Source organism: Schistocerca piceifrons, chromosome 1 (assembly GCF_021461385.2).
Source record: "Schistocerca piceifrons isolate TAMUIC-IGC-003096 chromosome 1, iqSchPice1.1, whole genome shotgun sequence".
NCBI classification, from domain to species: domain Eukaryota; kingdom Metazoa; phylum Arthropoda; class Insecta; order Orthoptera; family Acrididae; genus Schistocerca; species Schistocerca piceifrons.
The window spans coordinates 427,348,158-427,364,356 of NC_060138.1; the positions used below are offsets into that span (position 1 = coordinate 427,348,158).

General features: G+C 42.9%; 1 protein-coding gene across 1 annotated transcript in view; it reads left to right on the plus strand.

Annotated features, from left to right (window-relative positions):
• Positions 1-14,578, plus strand: part of LOC124732752 (WAS/WASL-interacting protein family member 3-like) — a 65,171-nt gene extending 50,593 nt beyond the window's left edge. Inside the window, exon 2 of the mRNA XM_047248522.1 lies at positions 14,436-14,578. Coding sequence (XP_047104478.1) covers positions 14,436-14,578 — 143 coding nt within the window. The remainder of the gene's footprint in view (positions 1-14,435) is intronic.
• Positions 14,579-16,199: the final 1,621 nt, after the last annotated feature.

Here is a 16,199-nt window from a genome sequence, read left to right on the forward strand (position 1 = left end):
AATAATAAATTCGACATACGTCTTTCTCACTTTTTCGACCTATTCTGTTCACGTACAGTTCCTAATCCATTAAATGAAATATTTCTTTATGTCTTTCTAGCAATCACAGTACCGGATTTGCACCCGGTGGTCACAACTGGAACTATTTTTTCCAGTGTAACTCTGTTCCTCATTAACGCATTAGCGTATCTACGAAATTGAGATGCCATGCGATAGTAGGAGCCCACAATGGATCTCCGTGAGCAGCTAAACTTTAATTATAACCAATCGGTAAATACCCCCCCCCCCCCCCCCCGTCTCACCAACCACTCAGTTCTTCTTGTTCAGTCTTCTGTAGCCAGTCGTATAACTATCAAAACAAGTTTATCGTATGGAATAAACAAAGTTAAGGTGTCACTTTTAACTGTCGAATGTTTGCATAATTTGCATGTCACCTTAGTACACTCGCAAGCTGGTGTTAAAGGATTACAGAATACCAAGTCACAGTGATAATTCAGTGTAACGTTCTGGATACTTCTATGCAAGCGTATGATATTCTATGACATCTAACATGGTATATATTGCTCTACAACATTGTGACATTGGTTAACATTGCACTTACCGTATACACTAGGAAATTCTAAAATTGTAAATAACTGTCACCAAACTCAATCAGTTCAAGAGAGATCAGTATCGCATAGTAATTATTATACAGAATTAAAACTACCAAAATGACAATGGAATCAATGAAGTGGAATTTGTTTTCTTAAGGAAGCAGTAACAATGGCCGACAATTCATATTGTATGTATCTACGTAAATCATGTGAGAGGTCATTAAATCTTAAGGACACTCGCGTTAGAGCTGAATTAATGGGGTATGGGGTGGTTAACGTGGAGGGGGGGGGGGGGGGAAGGATGGAGAAGATAGTTTCTTGTTGCTGTTTCAATTTTCATTTCTGTAGGTCTAGTACTTACCGTCGCTGCCTCTAAATGCTCTAGAGTCAGAGAAATTTCTCATTGTGTTTCGGTTAATCTGCTATCACTATTTTCGACACTATAGAATTAAAAGTAGCAGCATGTATGCAAAGTGCAGGTGGAGCGGGGCGGGGAGTAAGGGAAAGGAAAGGGAGGGGATCACTGCTGTTAGCTGCAGTGAGACATTACGAGGAATCAGCGGCGGACAGTGAAAATGTGTACTGGACCGGGATTTGAACCCGGGATCTCCTGCTTACTAGGCAGGTGCATTAGCCACTGTGCAATCCGGGACACAGCGTTAGCGCAACTCCGCGGGGTATCTCTGCACGCGTCATTGGCGATCCACATTCCTACGGAGCGCTACCTATCCTCAGTCAGCATCCATCTCTTCCATATTCGGTCTATGAGGTTCCCACTGGAGGTCGGTTGTATTTGTGTATCCACACTGAAGAAGGTGGATCCATTGCCCAGCTAGACTTATCAAATTATGTGAAAGTGTGGTGCCTGTTCTCTAGGACATGTCCGAAAAAACAGATAGCACGCATACATATAAAATAGCGGCCTTACCGTAGCAGCAAAACGGTCGTGGAGTGTCAGTGAGAGCAAAGATGAGCAAACACCGTTACGTCATATACAGCAAATCACCAGCCTGTTTCCACATAGTGTGCCGGGCACCTGTACTTGCAATACCGACGACATAGCAGAAAAGCAGGGAGGCCATGGCTATGGCAGTCCACTTTCCGTACTTCCTAGCCACTGCCGACTTGTTTTAGTGTACATGGCTGGAAGCGGTACCGCAGCGTCAGCACAATTAGGCCTCAATCCCGTACAAACACCCATCATTTTTAGGCAAAGGCTTCTAAATCTGGCAGCACCATCCGCAATGAGAAGGATATGGCTGGCGACGTGGTGACATGGCTCTGCTAGCAGCTACTATGGAGACTTAGGCTCCATCACCGTCGAAACTACTGCTGATTATAAGTCCACTCAAGCGGACTTTTCGCTTTCCAGCCGGCTCACTTCAGCCGCAGCCAGCCTTCTGTCCCGGAGAGAGGCATTTGTTTAGGCAAGCTGATGCTCTCTGCATCCTCTACAATAATCGCAGTGGATATCCACGTCTGCTGGCACGCGCTGCCCAGAGCTGCAGAGTCACGCCAAGACAGTGCACATGCTGCCTTAGACATCATGTGCCAGCATTCCAGCCCAGCTGCCAGCAAGTCCCCGGTTGCACGTAGCATCAGCATTGCCGCGCTTGATGCTGTCAGCACAAGCCGAGGGATGCGTTGCCGCTACGGAACAATAAGAGTGTTTTAGCTTGTTCTATAATGAAATGAGTGACTATTAAGAGGTTTTCTGGAGCCACCATCGGTCAACTTCCTGACGACAAACCAGAGCCTCAGCGGAACTTGAAACTGTGGGGGCTGCTCATCCTGGATCTCTCTCTCTCTCTCTTTGTGTATAAAATACGAAATACTTGGTATTGCAGTTATGATGTTTCATTCGTAAAAATGATCCTGACTCAAGAAACAAAATGGAATAGAGAAAAATTATCTTTAGGAACACAAGAATGTTCTACCAGTTACATGTTACTCCTAAAACTACTTACTTTTGAGGAACAGAAAAATATTGTTACTTTCCAGATACATGACGGTGCACTGCCTGACCAATGTAGTCGTTAACGCGTGGCTGACCCCTGGTCGTTACGGTCATGTGAAAAGGTGGCTTGCGGAGGTACACCCTTGACTTCTTCTTTAGGCAGCTGGAGGTCTTTCTTCTGCTGGCAATTTTTTGTCGACTTTGGTGATGGATAGCGTTTGCTTTGATGCTCTTAGGCCCCTCTTCTGGCAGGAGGGCGCTGCATACAAAAGAGCGGAGGGTCGCGTGAGCTGCGCATGACGGACGGCGTGGCGGCCATCAACAGTGGTCACAAAAAAGTGTCGCGTGGCAACTCTGAGGACGTCATGTATCACTTCAAACAAAGTGCTTGGAAATGATGTGAGACGAAATATCAATCTGTCCACAAGGTCAGAGCATAATCTACAAAAAAATTTTCATTTTCTTTTATAGAAATGCAGTCATTACATATTGTTGTCTTCTACCAAGAGTTTAAGGATCTTAATTTCTTAAACTGTATACTCGAATTTCCTAACTTTCTACTTTATCATTGCTGTAATTAACAACTTGGTTACTATGGACACATATGGAAAAGGTAAACAGTGGCTAAACCTAAGTTAACATCTAAGAAACTCTCTGGCTGTTACGACGTCTACATTTTCCTTTTATGAGAGCAAAGATGCTGTGAAATAACACTGTTCCATCAGAAACGCTGTTTGATTTAACTATCAGGACAAACAAGCGATAATGGTGGCCTGATACAGCATATGACAGAATATTTTCCACTTTCTGTATTTTCTGCTTCTCGTTTCCCCAATTCGGCAGTTCACAAGGCAGAATACAGTTTTAAAGCTTAGAATCTGCGCCAAAACAAGAAAGGCAATAGCAATAAGTCCAATTATTACTGGTATATCTCGATCGGTTTCTGCTCTTGTTACGAGAACGTTGTCGTCTTTGTACCCCGCTTTCTCTCAGTTGACTTTCTAGTTCGTTGATTCACGTCTGCAGTTTATGTAATTGTAGCGTGGAACCTATAACTGATGACAGCTTCTTTGATGGGACTGAATGAACGTCATTACCTAATTGCATTTTCTTCATTCGCTCTGCCATGAGAGCCCTTGGATGCACATTTTCTTTAGGAATAGTTAACATACTTTGAATACGACTAGGATGTTTGTCTCACCGTAAATTTTCAGAATCTCTTTGGTCTCATTTTTTTCGTGACTAGTGCTTCATTTTTAAGAACAGCTGAGGTGGTTTCAGATCATCTGACTTCAGTCGCTGACTACTTTATTTGCTCTTCTCTCTCCTCGAACATTGTTAAGAGTCTCGCTTCATTTAAGAAATACTTACTCGACTCGGTACTTGTAATCAAATTCCAGATGTTTTCAACAAAGCGTGCCTCTAGTTGCGCTACTAATTAATTAAATTTGTTATGCTGGTGATATGAAACTGTACCTGAGTTTGGGAGAACCAGATATCAGGTTTTTCAACCAAATATGGGCTAACTGCACACTGACCTTGTACGCCTCAACTTTTACTAAATGGAAATGAGCGTTTGGCGCCATTGGCCGGAAGGCCCCTTACAGAGCAGGTCCGGCCGCCTTGGTGCACGTCTTATTACATTCGACGCCACACTGGGCGAACTGCGCGCTGCATGGGGATGAAATGGAGATGAAGACAACACAACAACCAGTCCCTGAGTGGAGAAAATCCCCGACCCAGCCGGGAATCGAACCCGGGCCCCTGGGACGGCAATCTGTCACGCTGACCACTCTATCGGGGTGGACTAACTTTTACTAGAGATGTAGCATTTCCATTTCGGTGTCCATAATCTTTCATTTTCCTATCGTACCAGTTTCATTATGTCTGGGTCACCACTTGAGCGATTGTATTTATTATATTTATTACGAAATCTATTCAAACCAAACGCTGTTATTGATTCCAACAAGTTTTGTATCACAACTCACTTCAATTATTTTATCATCTTTGCTCTTAAAAAACAAAATGTAGAAACAGTAAGAGACGTAGAGTTGCACGTAATTTTCAGAAGTGTAGCAGTAAAATGAATGAAATATAGTTATAATCTCTTTGTAAAAAATCTCACTTTAATCACTGCTGACATTCTTTATACGCCCCGACTGTTACCATTTTCTAACTTCTTCACTGTATGTAGACGTGTTGCAGAATGAACGATACCAGTGCCAACAATAAATAAGCGATGTAGTGACGCTTGTGCCGGACAACGTACATAATTGAGAGCTTAGAGAGAATGAAGTTACGATGAAATAAATTGAACAGAGTAATGTTCTAACATTGAAAAAGTCTTCAACCTTTTACTTATTCCTTGACTATATGTAACTCCTAAACTATGATAACTTGTGTTGTCTGCACAATCTGACTACTGTTGTTAGTATCAAAAATGAAATTGTAGCCCACGAGTAATTTACATGGCGTTTCAAAGTGATCTACCCCACTTCGCGAAACTATGTTTTCCATGTAAATGAAGGCAGAAACTTAGGCTGTATTTCAACTTACGTTTTCAAACTAAAAGTTTACCTTGCTGCGAGAAGTCCCCGGATTATATGGAGGCGTAAAAAGAGGAGGTGACTTACGCCGTAAGTTGCTTAAAGCCACTAAAGATAAGCAGACTACTGTTTACAAATGCTTCTTGTTCTTAATTTGTGTGTCCATGCAACAATTTTTTTAAATAGTAAATGTTACTATGCTTTTGTGAATAACTTAATGTCAAAATGGCATTTTCAGACATTTGTTTGGTCTTAAAGGCACATTTTATCCAATAATACGACGCGTTAATGGAACTTTCTTTCTGTTACACGTCTCGTATAAGCAAGTAGCAAAATATGTGATTTGTAAAAGCTGATTTCGTAATCTAGCATTTTATTCAATACGGAAAGACGAGTCTGATGATCATTTCATGTCTTCACGAAAATGCTAAAACACATTTTGCTAGCCAGAAGGAAACTTCCTCTCTGCAGCGGAGCCTATGCTGATGTGAAACTTCCTGGCAGATTATAACGGTGTGTCGGACAGAGACTCAAAGTGGCCGATGTAAAGACATGTGTACTTTGATTGGGTAGCTCATGCTGGGACGGTAGCTCAGAGTGTTCGGTCAGCGGGTTAGCTGCCTTCTGTAATAAAAAAACTGAGTGAACAAGCGTCATGAGACGTCCACCCCGAGAACAATATAACGACCAATAACTAACAAAAAGAGATTTTAAAAAAGTCGGTACAGCACTGGTCCGCGAAAAGCAAACTTCTCTAGTTCGAGTCTTGGTCCAGCCCACAGTTTTAATCTTCCAGATGTCTAGACAGTTTGCAAAATACCTTCTCACAGCGTTCAACCAGAGGGCTCTTCGAGTTCCTTTAATAGGATATGTGAAGCCAAATCACACAAATAAAAACACTACGGGAAAAGTAACTAGCGCAACTGAAATTCATGGGTACAAAAGAAAATATCGCTTGAACGAGTCCACTTACGAATGAAATATGATTCATTTTACACTTTACGCTATGATTAGGATGAGTAATTCACCTGCAAATGTTGGAAGCCGGCGTTTTTATCAGAACACTTCAACCAGAAGCTAATGTTTGTGACTACTAACAAGATGGACGTCGGCTTCAATATTGTAACGTCATGAAATCTCCCCTTATTACACCTCCAATCTTGATTATGTGGGTAGATGGTACGGCTCTCTCTGGTGGAGCCAAGTCTCTCACTCGTTCGTTTATTACCCAACATGCTTCGAGTGAAGCTGACGTTAACAAAGCTGTGAAAGGCTTTCCGATGCGAATACCGCATTGCGCCATTAGCCTCCGAGGCCAACTGACCTCGCTGTAAGTGAACTTTTTTTGGGGAGGGCGTGTGAATGCCTCCGTGTATCCTCTTCAGACAACTTTGGAGGAACTGCGATCCCACATAGCAGCACCGGATCCAGTAACGCTAGACATGCTCGCAAACTTGTGGGACGTGTTGGACGTGTATCTGCGTATGGTAGACAGCATATCCGAGGTTTGTGAAAGGTGAATGGCAACTGATCCAAACATAATTGTAAAAAGCGCCCCGGGGTTGTATGTGCATGCATGTTAAAGGTATAAAAAATCAACTGCGAGCACCTCCTTGTCCACGCCCAAAAGGCCAAACGGATGTCGACCGAGCGCCGTGTCACCCTCAGTCTTGCAGCGTCATGCGGGTGAGGCATGGAGGGGCATGTGAGCAGCGTATCGCTGTCCCGACCATTTTCTCGACTTCTCAGACCTTGCACCCGCTAATTCTGCTGTTCAGTTCTCCTCGCGTAGCTTATCGCCCCCCACACCCTTCCTCCCACTACAGAAAATTCATCGGTAGCACCGGGAATCGAAAGCGAGTCCTTCACATGGCAGGCCCTTATACTGACCGCTCAGCTGCGGAAGCGGATGTGTAAAACCTGTACACTTGTATAGTATACTGATTCTTTTAGAAAATAAGACTCTGTAGTATAATTCTTAATGCAAAATTTGCTCCAAGTGTCTGTTTTCATTCATGTAGAAGAGGTAATCTTTTTGAAATAGAACGTATCCTTTCGAATGTAGTTTCGTTTCCACTAGCACTCCTTGGTGTCCGTTCTGATTGTTATGTATACTTGATTTTACTGTGCATGGTTGACTGTAATGTACAGCGAGACACCTGTTATTTTACCAGAATATTAAAACATAGATCGGTAAATGATTTCCTCGTTATCTTCCAGTGTTTCGTTGTTGACTCCATTTCGACGTTTCTACTTAACTGAGAAAACTATTATCACTGAGTTCATAGAATGTTAATAATTGCTCCATCATTACCCGTTACAAGCCGTAAATTTCTCATTCCACTAACATAACAAAAACGTTTCAAGTAAATAATTAAAAGCGGAAAACTAATTTGGTTAATTGGTTACTAATGGTTCGAAAACAATACCAATTGAGGTGGCGCAGTGATTAAGGCACTGTACTCGTATTCCAGCGCTCAAATCTCCACCCGTGCATTCGGCTAAATCGCTTATGGAAATCATGGGACAGTTCCTTTGGAAAGAACACGATCATTTTGCTTCCCCATCCTCATCCTACAAAAAGTCGTGTTTGTCTCTGATGACCCAGTCATCGAAGTAGTGCTAAACATTAATGTTACTTCCTTCAGGAACTGAGAGTGGTTTACCTCCACCATCATACAAAACTATACTCGAATATACTGTCTGTTTCGTTTTCACGACTAAATCGCTGAACCTATTTGGATAAAATCTGGGATGGAGATAGTTCGAGCGCTTAAGAAGAACATAGACTGGGTACTTCATAATGAATGCAGTATAAGATATTTATTGATTTGAAGAATTTTGCGCACATTAAGAATTTCATCATATTTGTGGAAACGCATTTATTGCTTACGCTTCAACATAATGAATATAATACTTGTACAATCCTCGATATGTTCAAGCCATACGTCCATACTGACACTATTACATGCGGAAAAACGATTTTAAAATAATGGGTCGCTAGACCGTGAAGTAGAGAATGGAAACCCCTTTTTACATCTAAGTACATAAAATGTATTATAAATGCATTAAATCTGTTGCGTGACGTATAGCCACTTCAAAAGCATGACACATTGATGTAAGCTTCTTCCTACACGCTACCACACACACCGCTCAGCCGCTGCGGTGTGTGTTGGTGCAATTCGGGAGGGGGTAGGGGTGTGGCGAGGCGTATTTCACAAGCTATGCGTACCGGAATAGGCAGATACGTGAGGAGAGCTGACGTTATTGCTCGTATAACAGCTTACTTACTCGCCATCACTCAGCACACCGGAAATAATGATAAGCGAGTGCAGGTGCGGGTAACAGCTAGTTTAAATATATAGCTGTTGTCGTATCAGATTCTAATGACAACAACGTTCCATATTGGTTAATGATTTATAGAACTCAGTTTCAATTGTTGTTAGTATGTGGGAAAATGATCAAAAAAAAATTACACAGATCAGGCTATTTGTTTCCCGCAACCAGGGATAGCATTGCATTATCCATTATATATATACACATGTCAGAATTGCACTGCAGTCAAGCCTGTAACGATGTATCACTTCCTCAACGAATGACACTCTGGAGACCACTGCTGAAAATTTCTGTACTTCTGACCACTTTTATGATTTGCTCGCCCTCTGTGTGTTAACACATATATATGCCACTGACTGATGACACCTCATATTATGAACCGTTATCGATGACACAGACTTGTAAGTTAAATGCAATGGTTACTCAGAGACATTGTTCATGCTGCAAAGTAGTTATATTCGTTATACGTTTGTGTTCTTTTTGTAGTAGAGCTACCTGGTCTTAATGAAAAATTGTAAGTCTTTAGCAAAAGTAATGAGAAGTAGTGTGGCAGCTGCAGAGGAGCGTTGTGTCAACAGCTACGAGTTGGTAGCCGCCAGTGTGGCGACGTGTGAGTTACAGTAAAAGACACACAAGTGAATTGTGAAGCCAGGATAACGATGTACAGCTGTAAACTGTTTCAGAGAACAATAACCTCGTAACAAGTGGAGCGACGTTGCCACACCATGGGCGTGTCTCTTGTTATGGGCGACATGGCTAGGTGCATGGCTTCCCTAAGTTGAAATAACCTTTACATGGAGACCGTCATCTAATTTACAACTATATGAGGTATTAAATTTTCCTACAACTTGGAAATGAAACTGGGAAGCAGAGAGTGTGTGTTGAAAGAGAGTAAAGATATATTTTAGTGAGAAACGTAACTGAGCCCCATGTTTGTTGTTAAATGAATGGTGATTAAAATTATTAAATATATGACGAATGCACTGACGCCCAGCATTTGAATTAGTGATGATTAATGAAACTGTTAGATACACAACTTTCGCAAATGTGAATACAGTAAGCCCTACATTACAATCGTTTTATTTTGACAAACATTTGGGCCACAAAGAGTTAGTTTCAGTTATCCTTTATCCATTGCGAGAAAATATCTTTCTACTAACAAAGTTAAAATCGTAAAGTATAATACGCACTCTTTGTTAATGAAAATCTCTTGGTTATTTTACCTGGGTTTTAGTTTTGCATGTCTTACCCCGAAAACGTTGAAAAAATGGTTCAAATGGCTCTGAGCACTATGGGACTTAACATCTGAGGTTATCAGTCCCCTAGAACTTAGAACTACTTAAACCTAACTAACCTAAGGACATCACACACATCCACGCGGTTCCAGACTGAAGCGCCTAGAACCGCACGGCCACACCGGCCGGCGAAATCGTTGAAGTGCGTTACGTAAGACCTATTCTGAATCACAGCAATGAACAAGACCTGTAAGGAGGATCTCCCCCTCTAGTGTTATGTTTAGTTTTCCATGGCTGTATGCTCACATGTAACCGACCATCTCAGATACTGCAGCTTTATAATCGAGTTACAGGTTGGCTGGAAATTCCAGTTGCAAGCTTCTAGGTCTTTTAGAGGGAAGTGAGTACATAATATATTTATGGCCTTTCCTTGGTGGGAGACCACAGTCATATGTTTTTTCGACGGTGACACCTCACAAACAGTTCAACATGCACTGAGAATGGCTACAAAGCCGAGATCATGATAGTGTAAAACAAATTAACAATTAACAATCAAATGGCGGAAATTTCTTGTGTACTAAATAGCAATCCATGACCGGAAACGTACCTCTTCCGTTCTACAACCGTTTCAATTCACATGTTTAAGTAATCCACTTATGCTGGAGGAAATGTATTAGGATTAGGTAACAGTTCGAAAGGAAAAACAAAGAAACATCCATTTATCACTTAAGCACATTTATTTACATCATACTTAAACGTTACATGTTTACATAATTACAAAACAAAAAAGTACCCAGCATACTGTACATACAGAGCAGTACTCATGCATTACAACAGCGGCTCGATAGGTTGTAGTTGCGATGCATGTTCTGGTACATTCACTCCATCCCACCTACTATCTCTTGGGTGTCTAGCGCAGCGGCCAGAGGTTGTGTCAGCTGATCGTCCGGTGTCTACAGGAGTCTCGCAAATAAAACTTTGTATACGACGTTAAGTGATATCAGGTAGCCCTCTGACGTAGTCTGCTTCATCCTGTCTACCCTACTGCATACCAGCCCAAGCAACTACGAGACTTTTCTCTTTCCCTCAGCAGACGTGGACGCGTTACTAATCTCAACTGAAAACGTCGTAGAGCGGAAATGATACGTTTCCCGACATGAGTTTCTATTCAAAATATCATGTACTCACTGTCCCCTACAAGTTCCAGTAGTTTGTAAACGGAATATCCAAACAGCTGTACTTATCAGCAACTTCTCTGGTTCTTCCACATTACCCTCTTCTTCCCCGCTAAGAAACACTCCTTTGGGAAGTTCCTCTCTGGAAGAATTCCTACACTATCTTTGAGTTAAGTTTAGTTTCTACAAAATCTGCAAGACCTGTGTTTTTTGCTCTGTTGTCTGTTGGTTAGCACAGGTCAACAGCAAATTGTAAAAGGTCAACATCAAATTGTGGGTGTTCATCTGGTCTGACAACGGCGGTTCGATGCCGTCTTGTGTGTAGTTTCCCCGTCTAGTGTAAGGACGCCAGTCTGTGACAGCAGCACCCTGCCCTCTACATCTACATCTACATCTACATTGATACTCCGCAAGCCACCCAACGGTGTGTGGCGGAGGGCACTTTACGTGCCACTGTCATTACCTCCCTTCGCGTATGGTTCGCGGGAAGAACGACTGTCTGAAAGCCTCCGTGCGCGCTCTAATCTCTCTAATTTTACATTCGTGATCTCCTCGGGAGGTATAAGTAGGGGGAAGCAATATATTCGATACCTCATCCAGAAACGCACCCTCTCGAAACCTGGCGAGCAAGCTACACCGCGATGCAGAGCGCCTCTCTTGCAGAGTCTGCCACTTGAGTTTATTAAACATCTCCGTAACGCTATCACGGTTACCAAATAACCCTGTGACGAAACGCGCCGCTCTTCTTTGGATCTTCTCTATCTCCTCCGTCAGACCGATCTGGTACGGATCCCACACTGATGAGCAATACTCAAGTATAGGTCGAACGAGTGTTTTGTAAACCACCTCCTTTGTTGATGGACTACATTTTCTAAGCACTCTCCCAATGAATCTCAACCTGGTACCCGCCTTACCAACAATTAATTTTATATGATCCTTCCACTTCAAATCGTTCCGCACGCATACTCCCAGATATTTTACAGAAGTAACTGCTACCAGTGTTTGTTCCGCTATCATATAATCATACAATTAAGGATCCTTCTTTCTATGTATTCGCAATACATTACATTTGTCTATGTTAAGGGTCAGTTGCCACTCCCTGCACCAAGTGCCTATCCGCTGCAGATCTTCCTGCATTTCGCTACAATTTTCTAATGCTGTAACTTCTCTGTATACTACAGCATCATCCGCGAAAAGCCGCATGGAACTTCCGACACTATCTACTAAGTCATTTATATACATTGTGAAAAGCAATGGTCCCATAACACTCCCCTGTGGCACGCCAGAGGTTACTTTAACGTCTGTAGACATCTCTCCATTGATAACAACATGCTGTGTTCTGTTTGCTAAAAACTCTTCAATCCAGCCACACAGCTGGTCTGATATTTCGTAGGCTCTTACTTTGTTTATCAGGCGACAGTGCGCAACTGTATCGAACGCCTTCCGGAAGTCAAGAAAAATAGCATCTACCTGGGAGCCTGTATCTAATATTTTCTGGGTCTCATGAACAAATAAGGCGAGTTGGGTCTCACACGATCGCTGTTTCCGGAATCCATGTTGATTCCTACATAGTAGATTCTGGGTTTCCAGAAATGACATGATACGCGAGCAAAAAACATGTTCTAAAATTCTACAAGAGATCGACGTCAGAGATATAGGTCTATAGTTTTGCGCATCTGCTCGACGACCCTTCTTGAAGACTGGGACTATCTGTGCTCTTTTCCAATCATTTGGAACCCTCCATTCCTCTAGAGACTTGCGGTACACGGCTGTTAGAAGGGGGGCAAGTTCTTTTGCGTACTCTGAGTAGAATCGAATTGGTATCCCGCCAGGTCCAGTGGACTTTCCTCTATTGAGTGATTCCAGTTGCTTTTCTATTCCTTGGACACTTATTTCGATGTCAGCCATTTTTTCGTTTGTGCGAGGATTTAGAGAAGGAACTGCAGTGCGGTCTTCCTCTGTGAAACAGCTTTGGAAAAAGGTGTTTAGTATTTCAGCTTTACGCGTGTCATCCTCTGTTTCAATGCCATCATCATCCCGCAGTGTCTGGATATGCTGTTTCGAGCCACTTACTGATTTAACCAACCTCTCCGTTATTGACACATAACAGTCTCCCTCTCACATGCCGTCCATATTATCAATCTTAAGACACCATCTGTTTTTCATTCCATTCTTTTCTTTGTGAGTAGATGGCCTTCCTGCCGTGACAGTCGTTATTTAACCTAAGGCGGTGACTTCGTTTGCACCTCCAAATCATGTAAGCTTTCTCTGTTTCCTGTGGTATTGTAGCCAACCGATTATCTTTAATCCACCGCGTGGATTTGATGCTAATCTGGGTCGCGTCGCTGTCTTGCATGCTAACGAGCTGTGTGGCTGGCACATTGCAATATACCGGGTGGTCAAAAAGTCAGTATAAATTAGAAAAATTGAATAAATCACGGAATAACGTAGATAGAGAGGTACAAATTGACACATATGCTTGGAATGACATGGGGTTTTATTAGAACGAAAAAAATACAAAATTTCAAAAATGTCAGACAGATGGTGCTTCATCTGATTAGAATAGCAATAATTAGCATGACAAAGTAAGAGAAAGGAAAGATGATGTTCTTTACAGGAAATGCTCAATATGTCCACCATCATTCCTCAACAATAGCTGTAGTCGAGGAATAATGTTGTGAACAGCACTGTAAAGCATGTCCGGAGTTATGGTGAGGCATTGGCGTCGGATGTTGTCTTTCAGCATCCCTAGAGATGTCGGTTGATCACGATACACTTGCGACTACAGGTAACCCCGAAGCCAATAATAATCGCACGGACTGACGTCTGGGGACCTGGGAGGCCAAGCATGACGAAAGTGGCGGCTGAGCATACGATCATCACCAAACGACGCGCGCAAGAGACCTTTCACGCGTGTAGCAATATTGGGTGGAGCGCCATCCTGCATAAACATCGTACGTTCCAGCAGGTGTTTATCAGCCGGGCTCGGGATGATGCGATTCTATAACATATCGGCGTACCTCTCACCCGTCACGGTAGCAGTTACTGACGTTTTGCTGTCTAGCGCTGTCGGTCGGACATTTTGTGAACTTTTTTTTTTGTTCTAATAAAACCTCATGTCATTCCAAGCATGTGTGTCAATTTTTACCTCTCTATCTACATTACTCCGTGGTTTATTAAGTTTTCAAATTTATACTGACGTTTTGATCACCCGGTACTGTAACATAAATAATTATGTGGAAAAAGAAAAGTGATATACCTTATTTACGAAATGACCAGTGTAAATTGGCAACCTACCAGCTACAAAAGAGCAAGGCGTCTTCCGCTCTGTTGGGTGGTCTATGCACTGCTGACACACGTAGGAAGAGAGTGTTATTCATTGTTTCCTCAAGACTTCCCCGGCCGGTAATTTCCAAGGTAAGGGTCACAGAACGGATGCAGACAGCCGGGGAACAATGGCGGCTACACCAGTACGGGGAAGGAGGGGCTGTTCTCATCAGAGCAGGAGAGGGGCGGGGGGCAGCGGAAAGTGAATGGCACGGCCGGCGCACTTCATCATCATGCGTCAAGCTGACAGCGGCCTGGCGGCACAGGTCGGCAGTCATTAGCGGCCGCGGTGCTGCCCTCCGGCGGCCATCCGTCTTGGCCGTCTGCTGCGATAGCGCCCAAGCCGCCTCCGCCGCCGCCGCCGCCGCCGCCGCCGCCACCCCCGCAGCCGCACGCAGTCGTTTCGTGATTTAGTAGGCCCGCGATCGGCCGCCGCTTGCTTACAGTAGTGGCTGGTGGCCGGCCCTGCTCTGGATGAGCGATCGCCCGCGCTCTCCCGCCACAGACCGTCTCGGCCCCCAGCAGGGCTCCTTCCGCTCGATGCCAATTTCTCGCTCGAAATCGTAACGTTTCGCTGCGACATCTGATATATTACAGCGTATGACCGCTAGTGGGCTGGGCTTATCTCAGAAAGCAGAAGGGTCTCCCGACGACGTAACATACGTCACATCTATCACGTGCCGACTGGCGTATTTTCCGTTGCTCAAGAGGACAAAAACACACACACACACACACACAGGTGTATGCTAGCACTTAACCTTCCTATTGTGTTTCAAAAAGAAACAAACATATTGTGAATGTGTCTGTTAGACCCGCAACTTAAAAAACATTATATATTCTTAGATCATTCTTCAAAGTATATTTGTTCTTTAGTTTTTTATGTAGAAAAGCAGACGTTTGAACTTTTCAACATTTATTGAACACATTTAATCCAAAAATATTTTACAAAATTTTAGTTTGAGAAACAAATGTTCATACATGGTACTTAAAAATAGCAATTGTATCAGGGTTTCTGCATATAAGCGCATGTTATAGCTTAAATTTTATCAGTAACTATCCACAATAACTATCTTAAAATTGTCCGCGGCTCGTGGTCTTGCGGTAGCGTTCTCGCTTCCCGCGCACGGGACCACGGATTCGATTCCCGGCGGTGTCAGGGATTTTCTCTGCCTCGAGATGAGTGGGTGTTGTGTGTGTCTTTCATCATCATTTCATCCTCAGTCACTTGCAAGTCACCGTACTGGCGTTAAAGAACTTATGGGTATGGTATTTGAGCATGCATTTATTGCAGTAAATATTTGCGTACTATTGGCAAGAGGAATGATTGACAACTGGCATACTTTTTGTTACTCTTTCGATCTCTCTTTCTTCCATACTCTTTGCACCGGCCCCTCTTCTGTTCTTTTGCTCCTGAACTCATTGCAGCATATTTTCCAAACTTACTTTTCTTTTGTTTGTAAGCGTCGCTGATTATTAATACAGTAATATCGTTCAGGATGATTACGTATTTTATGGTAAAAAATTTCAAGCTACTCCGTGTTTTCAAATCCACGTTAATCCATAAGTCCCCCAAAAACTTGAAATGTGAGTCAGTCAAAGATCGGAGGAAGGCATGGGCACACCATGCCTATTAAAACTTTGCGATATTCAAACCAACCATCGCGTTGAGCACGGCTTTATCTTAGCAGTACAGCTAGTAGCAGTTTTTATTGGTGTTAAAGCACCAACAGTAACAGGATATAGGAATAAATGTGATAGAGTTACAAACAGAATACAAGGAAAAATCAGTGGCGATAGGAAGAGTACTCCTGGCGTGGACAGTAAGAGATGCCACAGAGAAGTCTTGATACAAAGACATGTACGCAGCCGTAAAATTGTATCAAGGGCACTTATCGGGTAATTAATATAACAACACTGTCAACAGAAATCAACATTTAACGTAGAAAGAAAAACACACCGAACAAAAAATGTCGCATTAAAGCGACTAAACATTTAGCGTAGAGCCCGCATCTCGTGGTCGTGCGGTAGCA